An 11,722-nucleotide genomic window follows, 5' to 3' on the forward strand; every position below is an offset into this window, starting at 1 on the left:
AAAGTGGCAAAGAAATACAATTGTGATTCAAGATTGGAAAAAAGAAATAAAAAAACTATCACCTATTTTGGCAGGGCTCTTCAGATTATTTTTGAGAGTTTAAATAACAGGATAAAAAGGAAAGCACTGTCAAAGTAAAAATGACTCGTTACATTTATTTAACATATAAATAATGTTGTACTCTCGATTGCAGTTAAATTAACGCAATCATTAATTTATTCCTTAACGTGTAGAACAATGCGATACTAAACGTTATAGCACCGATAAGATGTAGATTACATTCCATGACAACATTACAATATACTTTCATAATGACATATTTTTAATTTTTTTCGCGACTCATGCAGTTGCTACCTAGTACGAATCCTTGTTAGAAAAAGGTTTTGTATTTCTAATATTTTCATACTACTTTCACTTTGTTCTTCATCTACAAGAGCATGTCATAAATATAGCTTTCTACCGATGTTTCTAACAATTAGTAACAGGGTGGTCGTATTTAATACCTACATACATCTATTAAAAAATAAGTCTGATGATCCTCTTACAACAATTTTTAAACAGCGCCCGAAGGTTATCAGCAATCCAGTCGATTTGCTTCCGATCAGTAATTAAAACAGGGAGCCGCAAGGGTGATCCCTTTCAGTTCTTTGCAAGGTGCAAAAAAAATCTTGCCACGACTTCGAAAAGATCACGCGCACATTGCGCTCGGTGAATCCCACATATGGATTATCTGTCAAACTTGTTTTCCGTTGGACAAGTAACGTACATGGGAAGAGGAGAACTATCGTAGTACCCGTACATGTGCTGGGAAGGCGGTGGTGGATGCATGGCAGGCATCATGTGCATCTGCGGTACAAAAGGCAACATTTGGACAGGAGTAGCTGGCATGTTGGACCCTACCAAGGCATTTCCATTTCCCAAAGTTGACCCGTTATAGGAGCCCATATACAGCTCTTGATTCATTTTTCCAGAATAAGTACTGCCGGGTCTGATGGAGGCTTCGTGGATGCTAGATGCCATAGCTGCCATGCGAGCTTCGTTCACTTGGCTGCTCCATCGCAGTCGACATATGCAAATGATGATCACCACTATCGCTATAAAAGCTACCACGCCTCCCACGATGCCGATGATTAAAGTGTCGTCCGTGCCCGTTGAGGTTCCCATGGAGTTACTCCCTAGGTCGTTATTGTGATGCTTGTTGCGATTCTCTTGTAATGTAGGGGCTACCGTCCATATAATTTCAGGCTCCGGAGTGGTCGACTTAGTCACCCTTGTGGTTTCCGTGGTCTGAGTCGTGGAAGATGTGGTTTGCTCGCATGAAAGCTGGTCCTCGTTCAGATCCGTTAGAATACGACCAGCCAGGTAATCCGGCGTCATGCAAGTGACTTCGGGATTGTTCCTTGGACCTTTAGGAAACCTTAACCAGCGCCACAAATGCTTTGCATCGCAGTTGCAAGTAATTGGGTTTGAATTCAGTCCGAGTAACGAAACCGTTCCTCGTCTTTCGTCCAAAGCTGCAACAAACTGAGCCGAGATGGTCGAAAACAAACTGCCAGCTATATCCAGCTCGACTTTTGTTGATCTGGGGACAGGGAAAAATACGGCTGCTGGTATTGAGGCGATCGAGGTGTTCTTGAGGCCGATGAACAGTTCCGGACTTCGCACTCCAACTAACGAACTTGATAAAATGTTTCGCAGCCTTTCTCCTCGTAAAGTCAATCTCCTCAGGCGGGGATGAGTTCTCAGAGAAAGCTGCTCGTTTCCAACAGATGAGTCCTTTATTTCGACGTCGAGTTCCCTAAGATTGTGCATATCTTTCAGGATTCCTTGTACGTCGAAGTAGCCAAGTCTTGGGTACCCGTAAGCATACAAGGCACGTAATTTGCCCAAAAGTTTGAAAGAACTCTTCTCTATTCTCGTACACTCGGATAGGTTAATCATCTTCAACGTTCGCAGAGACTCCAGGCCAATAAAACTGCTGTCATTGATGGTTTTTACGGCATTACCCGAAATATCCAAGGTGTTGAGCACGGGAAGCACCTTGAATGTGTTGATCAGATCGACGTAATCAGCCATACTGTTCTTGGAGATATCAAGAATCTCCAATAACGTGGTGCGTTCTAATGCCGATGTCTTGATGTCGGTTATATTATTCCCGGATAAATTCAAAAACTTCAGAAATGGTGCTTCCAGCCTTGTGATATTTTTAATGCCAGTGTTTGCAAGGTTTAACGAGCGTAAAATTTTCGCCTCTCCTAGGATACCCCGAATTGCGTTTTCGCTGAGAGGGTTTTCGGAAAGGTCCAGTTCTTTTACATTATTTAAGATGTCCTGAGTGAATACTTCTACGATTTTATTTCTGGCCATGTTTAGGCTTATCAGCGAAGACGCTTGTCTCTGCAGTACTTTAACTGGAATCTCGTTGAACTGATTTCCCTTTAAATTAATCCGTTCCACCGATTGAATCCTCGATGTGTCGAAAACAGTTTCCGGTAGAGAGGACAGCTTGTTGTCTTGTAGGTTGAGTTGTTCCAAACGAATCATACCTTCCATTGCCCGCTCGCTGAGGGTTTCTATGTTATTTTCCGACAAGTCCAGAGTCTGAAGTTGCGTGGAATTGTGGAAAGCCAGCTCTTCCACGAACTCTATTTTATTTTTCGACAGGTCCAGCTTTCGAAGTCGTCCAACTTGGGAGAAGGAAAATTCCCCGATGCTTCGAAGGTTGTTCTGCGACAGATCCACGATTTCTAAGAACTGGAGAGGCTTAATAAAGTCACTTGGGAACTGGGCAAACTGATTCCCAGATAGATTGATGTCTCGCAGCCGTGGGTGTATCGCAAAAGACGTGGCCGATAGGTGACGAATCTGATTGTCCGATAAATCCAACACTTCCAAGCCCGTACCTGTGCTGAAGTACTCTCCTGCAAAGGAGGTCAATTTGTTTCCTTTTAAGTTGAGCCTGTACAAATGGATCAGTCCAGCGAAAGCGCCATTGGCGACGTTGTCAATGTCGTTATAAGAAAGATCTATCGATGACAGGTTGTAAAGCTGCTGAAAGGTACCCTCTGAGATCTCTTGCAGGTGATTCCCTGACAACGATATCCTCTTCAGAGAATCTAAATTCAATAGCAGAACCGCTGGCAATATTTTCAGCCCGGTATAGGATATGTCCATGGTCGTCAACGACGAGGGGAAAACTGGTGGAAAACCTCCGTAGAGAGGATTACTGCTGAGGTTTAAATACTGCAATCCGGATAGGTACTTAAACGTCTCAGGAGACACTTTCTTCAGTTGATTACCCGCCAGATTTAGGGATACCAGATTTCTGAGTGGCAACTCACTGATACTGGTTAGCCGATTGAAGGAAAGGTCCAGATTCAATAATGTATCCTCCAGACCACTAAAAGTGGTTTGCGAAACAGACGAGAGCATGTTACTGCCCAATTCGAGGCTAACTAAGTTCTTGAAGTTGTTGAACAGCTTCGAAGGAATTTCCCGAACCAGATTTCCAGTCAGCCCTAGGCTGATCAAAGTTGGTGTCGTTGATCGCAATAATTCCGTGGATAATGCTGCTATACGGTTGAATTCTACGTGCAAATAAGAAAGCGATGGCAATCGTGCGAGGGCAGATGCTGGTACCAATAAAATATTGTTGTCTTGCAGAGACAACCATTTCAGTTTGGTCAATCCCTCAAAAGATGACTCCTCGATCTGGAAAATACATCACAAAGAACGGATTATTAACAAATCAGCTTAAACACTGAAGTAAATTATTTTTAGGTAGTATTCTTTTATACGTACAGTGCGGAGTGCATTCAGACTTAAATCAAGTCGAGTCAGAGAGGAAAGGCTGGAAAACGTGTTCACGCCCAAGCGTCCAATGTTGTTTCGGCTCAGATCCAATACTTGTAACTCCGTCAACCGCGACAGGTGAGTTCGTTCTATTACCTACAAATTAAAAAAGGAATGCAATAAGTGAATGATGAACAATCCTATAATGATGAATTTATTGGAACTTACGGTGATCAGATTGTTAGAAATATTCAGGAACTTCAAGTCCTCCAAGTGCCTGAGTGCGTCCGAGGGGAAATCTTGAAGAAAGTTTGCGGACAGATCCAGTTGCTGCAAATTATATGCCCCTGCAAACATGTTAAACCTCCGATCAACAGTTTCCTCGTTGTTGTCCAACACTGCCTTTTTTGTTTGCGTCGGGTATATCTTTTTTCCTTAGAACTTTACCTCTTATTAGAAAATTGCGGAAATACTGTGAAAAGACTATAAAACACAGCGGGATCATCGAATGGTCGTTTCAGTCTCGTGAAACTCCGGCAAAAGTTTACGGGGAGGTGCTGCCCCGTGAGAACACGCTATCTAAAGTTCATTGTTCTTCCTAGGTCGTAACCGCCGACTGGCAACTTGAAACGGGCGTTGCAGGACGTGAAGATCTTTTTTTCTTTTCCCACGAACCGTCGGCGCGGGTGTTTCAGTTTAGAAGAGAAGAGGAAAAGAATAGCGCTCCATTTCTCAGGAGAGAATAGGCATCAACGGCAACAATTGCCTTAGAAATCATTATGTTCAACCAGTCAGGAGCCAGATAGCGATTGAGTTACCCTTGAAAACGTCGCTGTTGAATCGCGCGAGGTCATTGTGGGAGATGTTGAAGATAAGCAAATTGTCCAGGCCGGAAAGTGCTCCATCCTCTATATGAGACAATTCATTGTTGCTCAAGTCAAGACGCAGTAAAGATTCTCCTAGTGGAGTAAATGTTCCTCGAACGATGGAATCTGGTAAAAATCACAATGAGAAAATAATTTACGTTAATAAATCATCGTCACAACTAAGAAAGAATGAAATCAATTCTTCATCTGGATTTCATTACTTCCATGCTAACAAAATCATGACTGAAATTTACCGATTTTGTTGCCGGACAAGGAGAGTACCCTGATGGACTTTGGGCCCTTCAACGAGACAACGGGTACCGTAGTCATATTGTTGTCGTCCAAGTAGATCTCCTCAAGGTTCCAGCAACCTTTAAACATGCCCTCCTCGATGCTGCGCAACCCGTTGCTGCTGAGGTCGAGGAGCCTAAGCTCGGACATGTCGTGGAATTCGTTGCTGGAGAATATTGGGTTCAAATTGTCTCCTAGTAGGTTTCCAGCTAGTCTGAGCTCTCGCAGGTTCCTCAATGATTTTAAAACGCGATCCATCAATCGGTAAATGGCATTGTTCGATAGGTCTAATTTTTCCAGAGGAAGACCTACGCCGAGGAGGTTCTCGGGGAGGCTATGATAGCCGCATTGCTTCTGGCTTAGGGAAACTATCGGCTGACCCTTTAGACCATCCAGGGATTCTCGAGTGAGGATCACTCGGTCACAATCCATACGAAGAGCTCTTTGGTGATTCGAAGATAGGCTGCATTTGCAGGGCACATGAAGATCCCTCTTCAGTTCGACGCAGGGTCTCCATTGGCCTAGGGTAGACAAAATCCCCGTAGCCAGGAAAACCCCGAACAGCAGCCACCTCCTGAAATCCAAACCACGACCCCTCAGACTTCTGTCGATTTTGCAGTTTTAGAAGATTCCACGGAGTTTCCTAAAGGTTAAAGAATTTTAAAAAATGAAAGCGTTTAATGTTCTCGAGGTTTCAGCAGACTTGCATAGGTTGCACAAGGTCTTTTGGGGATCGAGCATGCTTCTCTAATGCAATTTAAACGACCGAAGCGCCAGAGATTATTATGATTTACGGCGTTTAAAAGCCTCTTTCAAGGAGCGAGGAGTTTTCACCGTTAAAAGTCGTTAGGCTCATAATGATTGCAGGGCACCACGGAACGAAATGTGCAAGGGAAATAGATGTAGTCGTAAACATTGGGTTGGGCTTCCTGCCTTTCTACAGTGGAGCAACCATAACGGGAAATCTTTGTTTTAATTGGGAAAAAGAACGAGCAATTTGTGTGTGAATATTATTATCTTGAATCGCGAAATTGTATAAACTTATTATTCTCCACTTTCTCGGAGGAAGTTTGGTGCGACTCTAAGATAAAATACTGCCATTACAAAGACGAGCGTTTCATTTTTCATTTCACAATGCCAGTGCTCAGAGAGAATCCCGAGGTAGTGCGTAATCAATTCAAGGTTGCAAATATTCGCATCATCATTCGATTCGCCCTGTATGTAAAAAGTGTTCCACGCAATGCTCTCCGTTTCTCTTCGCTTCTGTATGCACCAACACATGGTGTAACGTAGGTCATAATGTAAATAGTAATGCACCTAAATTATACTCTGGGCAAGTGAATATGTCGTCATCGTGACTGTCTGCATTTCTTCACTTCGACGCTCATTGCCAGCTGAGAGCAAACCTCGAGTCGAATAAACGCCCAGGTAAGTCATCCGGTAGAAAGTTAAAAAATAATCGAACAATTTTCAATCATTTCGATATGACAACACGTTGCCGATAAATTATTGCAGTCGTTTTTCCATTCGTTAGCTAAGCAGCCTCTCGACATTCAACAATTTCACTCTTAAGAATTCATGTACTTTCAATGCGTATTCGAAGGTGGACGTTTCATCTCGAGTCTAACGCATATATACTTTACTAAGTGCGTATGCTTCCAACTTTCACTAGAGAACAGGTGGTGCGGGTTTGCATCTAGATTTTAATTACTTTCAATAATCCTGATCCGGCACCATTTCCTTGAAGTGACAAAATTGGTTATCTCCGCACCACTGCATTTAGAGCGTATGATTTAATGGAAAATATTCGTTTCTACTGGAAATCACAAGTTTATACATAAATGTCATTAATATCCTGTCACGATTGTAACAAAATGGAAAACGGGACAATCGGAACGTAATTTGCGAGGTACATCGCATATGTATGCACGGTGATAATTACTCGAGAAAGTGGGCAAAATGTTTAGAGCCACTTAACAAGAGAGTCGGGCTGCTATTTTATTCATTGCATTCACAAGACGTGCCTTGTTAAAAGTCAGCACTTAGTATATATGTCACGACGCTCTAGCAAGTAATCGGTCGCATAATAATTACTACGAGGCACAGCCGAAGTCATTGGCCAACACTGCACAAATTAAACTGCAGGTACCATTATTAGAAATTTGGTAAAACCCCTTTCTCAATTACCGACTATATCCTTTAAATTATTTTATTTACGTCAACTTTACATCGTCTAATATTCATTCAGTTATTTTTTTCAGGGTCTTAAAATAAACGAATCTTTGCACAGACATCTCTCATTACGTAAAAAAAAATGGACATAGGCTGTTTTCTAAATACTCAGTTCAAAGAGTGTAACAGTACAACACTACCGTTATACATCTCATATGCCTTACAACAGTTGCATCATCGTCTCGAGCGGTAAACCCTCGGCAACACCCCGATCGTAAATTTACCCCTGTTGTATCTTCCACATGTCGGAAGCAGCCGACCTTCCTTGTTTTGAAGGTAACGAACGCCTTAGTTAAACCTTCCAAGAATTTCCTTTAACTTCAAGTATACTAGAATAAAATGATTAAACGCGTAATAATCCACGTCTTTCTCGATCACCTCTGCATGAGAATAAAAGCACAACGTCCGAGTAGCCGGGTACCATTTGATTGAGGCGTTTCAAACCTCGCCTCTAAATCAATTTGCCAAGCAGATATAATATTTGCAGTTACTTAAGACCACTTGCAGGCTAAACGACGAAAAAGTATACAACGTTCGTTCAAATAGAAATAAAAATGCATCGTTTATTCATATAGGATAGAACATGATGCCGATCTCCCTCCATTGTCCCTCAGTAAAATTGCTAATAATTCGGGATAACTTACGCCATGATTGATTCCACGTCACGGGATCCTGGACGTTTCGAGGTCAGGTCGGTCACTGGAGTCGCGTAAGATGAGGCATGTTGAGTTCGTGGGACTCCGAAGTTCCGGGGCTCAGAAAATACCGAACATGACCGCCGATTCACCGTGGCATCGGCCTCCACGCATTGAAGTCTCCGCAGGTAGAGGCGGCATCCGCCGCTGGTGAGCACTCGACACTCGCGTTACTGGCAGCTACTGTCTCCACAGGTGAGTTGGAAGAGGCCGAAGGCGGTCCGGAGGCTCGCCTGGACAAGGACGTAACACTAATAAAAATTAGTAGGTCCCGCGGGCGGAGGCTGAGGCCTTTCAGGACTCCGAGGCGCGCAGAGGTGCGCTCCGTGCTCTCTCCGGAGGTTCGCGGACTTGGACATAACGGGGATTTCGACGTGAAGCAACCACCACTACTAGCTCCCAGTCTGCCAGCCTCTACTACCACTGCTCAACTACCGGCACAACCACTGCCAGCGGTCCTCTCGGTAGAAGTGGAAAACCGGAGACCCACCGAGCCAGGGAAGAGAGAGGGAAGGCGAACGTATAAAGGCGTTTCTCGAGCGGCCTTTCACTACGGTCACTCATATCGGCAAGCTATTTCAGGGTTCCGCTCTGCCGAGCGGGCGATTTTCGCACACCCAAAAGATGGACTCAAAAACGCCCCCAAAAATTGAAAGGCACCTCCCCGAGGCAGAGGTGCAGCAGGTGGCACGATTTCATATTCTGCGTTCTTTGCCAGATTTTGAGGCGACGATTATGCTTTTTCTTTTAGGGCATCCTGTATTTCTTGCCTTCCAACGCGTTGAATCAGGTTCGAAGGCGAATTTAACGGTAGATAACAGCTGAACAGGTTTCGCAGGATTCTAGCTACGTGGTATATATTCCCTCAAGGATATGTCGTGTAACGCGACACATCAAGAGTATGGGATTCTTATCCGTGGCTTCTATTCTGGGATTGGAGTCACTGTTTTCTGATTTTCCATTGTATGACTCCCTTTTCCAATTATCCCGTTTTCTTTGTGCTGCGGTAATTGCAGCGTTTGAAGTCTTTACTTTGGCTCACCATTAAGATCGACGTATCATTATGTTAGGAATTTTTACAACTTCACTTAAAGCAACAGCTGAAGCAATGTCGGTTTTCTTCGCACGCTTTCCACGTATACATTTATGGTTAATGACATGTGCACCGCGTGGAAGCAATGTACATCGAAGTACGTATATGTTCACGATGCATGCAACAGTCAACTGCTATACATCCATGGTACGCGATTTCCCAACCGAAGAGTTGCTGCTAGAATAGCTCCAAAGTACACCTATGATAGTATTATGGTATGTGTTCAATGCATGGTACGGCTCACTACGGGTAGGCTAATTTCTGGAATTAATGATTTTTATTACCTGCACGTAGATAGTCGAGGTTTCGTTGCATTTCCCCGTGAAAAGTGCAACTCTTCTGGAGGGACGAAAGCGACCTTGAGTGCTCCAACCTGGAGGGGACAAAGGAATGCGGGAAAGAGTTTGTTTACTTCGGTCGAGCCAACCAAAGGGATAGGCGCACCTTCGGAAATTGACCGGAAGCCTCCGCAATTCCTCTGGCATTCTCCCCTGCACCTGGCTGCCATTCCGGCGAGAAAAACAGACGATTTATGTACCTATACTTCGTGCATCTCAGAATTACGAAAATATACCTGGAAAATTCTCTACAAGCTCGAAGTTCGGCCGGTCATTTCTTGAAAGTTACTGATTTGAGGATGCTGATACCGTTTGATTTCACGGTGGCCCTTCTAAAGTGAAATGGCTGATGGAGTAACCTTTTTCGATACATAGAATTAATAGCCAGAAATTGCCTCTTCGAGTTGATAGTTCCTGAAAGGCAAGGAGTTTGTTGAGGTTTCATTTTTCATCTCGACTTATAGTTCCTTGGATACGCAATTGATATTGAAAATACATTTTACCGTTTGTATTTCACTATTAAATAGCAAATTTATGTTATAGGAAAAAATAGTAAATAAGAGGTCTTCTATAAATCAAGTCAACATTCTTTACAACGAAATAGTACGATATTGCTTCAATCAAGATTTTCGTTCAAATGTGAAATTGCACAACACAAAGGCATTGTGAATGTGGTGTAGCAGTATACAAATTTTTTTTAGAAGAAGTTTCTGCCAGTATGCAACAGAAAAGATATAATTACTTCTAATAGCGTCATCTGTTCTTTGGATATAGGATCAGGCTTTTAAACTGGAAATATGTAAACTTCTCAGTGCAGCTTCAATTTACTTTAATCTAATAGAGTTCTAAGAATACAGTATTCGTCGCAGAGATGATTTGGGAGATTGCTCACCGGCAGAGTCGCGCGATCGCGTTCTCTGCTGCCCTCGGTGAAGCATGCAGGCGGTTTGCGCACTTGCCACCTATTACCCCTCAATAGCGGCGCAACACATTTCTGGTGGGGGCTCGCACAATCGCGATAGCAGATACAGGGTTTCAAGCTTTTTTGAAGGGTCCATGACGTTTTGAGTCCGTTTTCGGGATGCCCTGCCCATGGCCAATTTTCTCCGCATCTACTATCACCACATGTCGACGGGGAAGATCCTTCCCTTCAAATAGATCTATCGAGTGAGGGACTGCGATTTTTTTTTTAGAGGAGATACAGCGTTTGAAACATTTCTGAGGGGTCCATGACTTTTTCTACCGGTTTTCGGGCTGCCCAACCCCCGATGAATTTTTTTTGTAACTAAGACCACAGTAGCTCGACGGGGAAAGTTGTTCTCTTCAAATTGATTTCTCGAGCGAGTGGCCGCGATTTTTTTCAAAGGAGATATGCGTTCCAGAGGCGTTTCTTTACGTTTCTAGGCGTTTCTAGATGTTTCTAGATATTTCTAGGCGTTTCTGACGGAGACGAGCAGCCCCTTAAGAAGAAGGTAACTACGATGGCCTTTCGTTTTTTCGAACGGACAGCAATTCATTTTTTGGCCACGTTGTCCCTTTTATTTTTTTCTGTCACTTTGTCAGGATTGACGGACAAGAGACGGCAAACGATCATTTCGATTATATTTTGTCGATTCTACATTTAAATGGATTTTTTCCTACTTAGTAATATGAAAAATACCAGTTCAGTCAATTTAACGAGATCGATCTACCATTAATATTCTTGACTTTTAGTAACTTTTTTTGCTGTCTAATCTCAGACTTCCTGAATTTTGTTGAATGTTCTGTTTTGCCTATCCTTTGTGCCCCTTTCTAGGTTTATTACAACAGGATTTATTTTTTTTTCAAGTCATCAAGGATAGTTCATAGCTGCAGATCTTGCTGGACTTCTTGGTAACAGATGTTAAAAGATGTTAAACGATATTTGTTATCGCAGAGATGAGTTGGGAGCAGAGATGAGGAGGATCCTTGAATTGGGCCGCCATTGGGGGGTATCAGGTGGTAAATGCATTAGCCGTCCATAGCCTCCGCCAAGGAGCAGCACAAGACGCGATAGCGAGGGCCTGCCCGTGAGCAATCTTCCAACTCATCTCTGTCTCTGACTCTATAGCCAGAGATGAGTTGGGAGATTGCTCACGGGCAGGGTCGCGCGATCGCACCGTGTGCTGCCCTCTGATTTCGTACGTTAGTTTATGCACTTGCCACCTGTTACAATACTGTCACAAAAACTCCAAAACCCTGTACCTCCTCCGAAAAAAATCGCAGCCACTAGCTCGAGAGATCAATTTAAGCAGAACAATCTTCCCCATCAAGCTAAAAAAGAGATGAACTCCTCACAAAAACTCTAAAACCCTGTACCTCCTCCGAAAAAAATCGCAGCCACTAGCTCGAGAGATCAATTTAAGCAGAACAATCTTCCCCATCAAGCTAAAAAAG

At 43.3% G+C, this 11,722-nt stretch overlaps 1 protein-coding gene across 2 annotated transcripts; it reads right to left on the minus strand.

Annotated features, from left to right (window-relative positions):
- Window positions 1–156: 156 nt before the first annotated feature.
- Window positions 157–8,300, minus strand: LOC105703209 (protein artichoke). Of its 2 annotated transcripts, XM_012431421.1 has the most exons (6): window positions 7,826–8,300; window positions 4,913–5,523; window positions 4,611–4,784; window positions 4,021–4,139; window positions 3,802–3,948; window positions 157–3,711 (listed from the first exon to the last, which is right to left on the minus strand). In XM_012431421.1, exons 1-6 carry the CDS (start codon window positions 7,828–7,830, stop codon window positions 727–729), a joined length of 4,041 nt encoding a protein of 1,346 aa, XP_012286844.1. In that variant the 5' UTR covers window positions 7,831–8,300; the 3' UTR covers window positions 157–726. The 2 variants fall into 2 exon arrangements, with proteins under 2 accessions (XP_012286844.1, XP_012286845.1); XM_012431422.1 differs by lacking the exons at window positions 4,611–4,784; window positions 4,913–5,523; window positions 7,826–8,300 and adding an exon at window positions 4,240–4,341 and having other exon boundaries at window positions 4,021–4,156.
- Between the last annotated feature and the right edge of the window lie 3,422 nt (window positions 8,301–11,722).

This window comes from Orussus abietinus, unplaced genomic scaffold (assembly GCF_000612105.2).
Source record: "Orussus abietinus isolate OABI.00-Male unplaced genomic scaffold, Oabi_2.0 scaffold479, whole genome shotgun sequence".
Lineage (NCBI taxonomy): Eukaryota > Metazoa > Arthropoda > Insecta > Hymenoptera > Orussidae > Orussus > Orussus abietinus.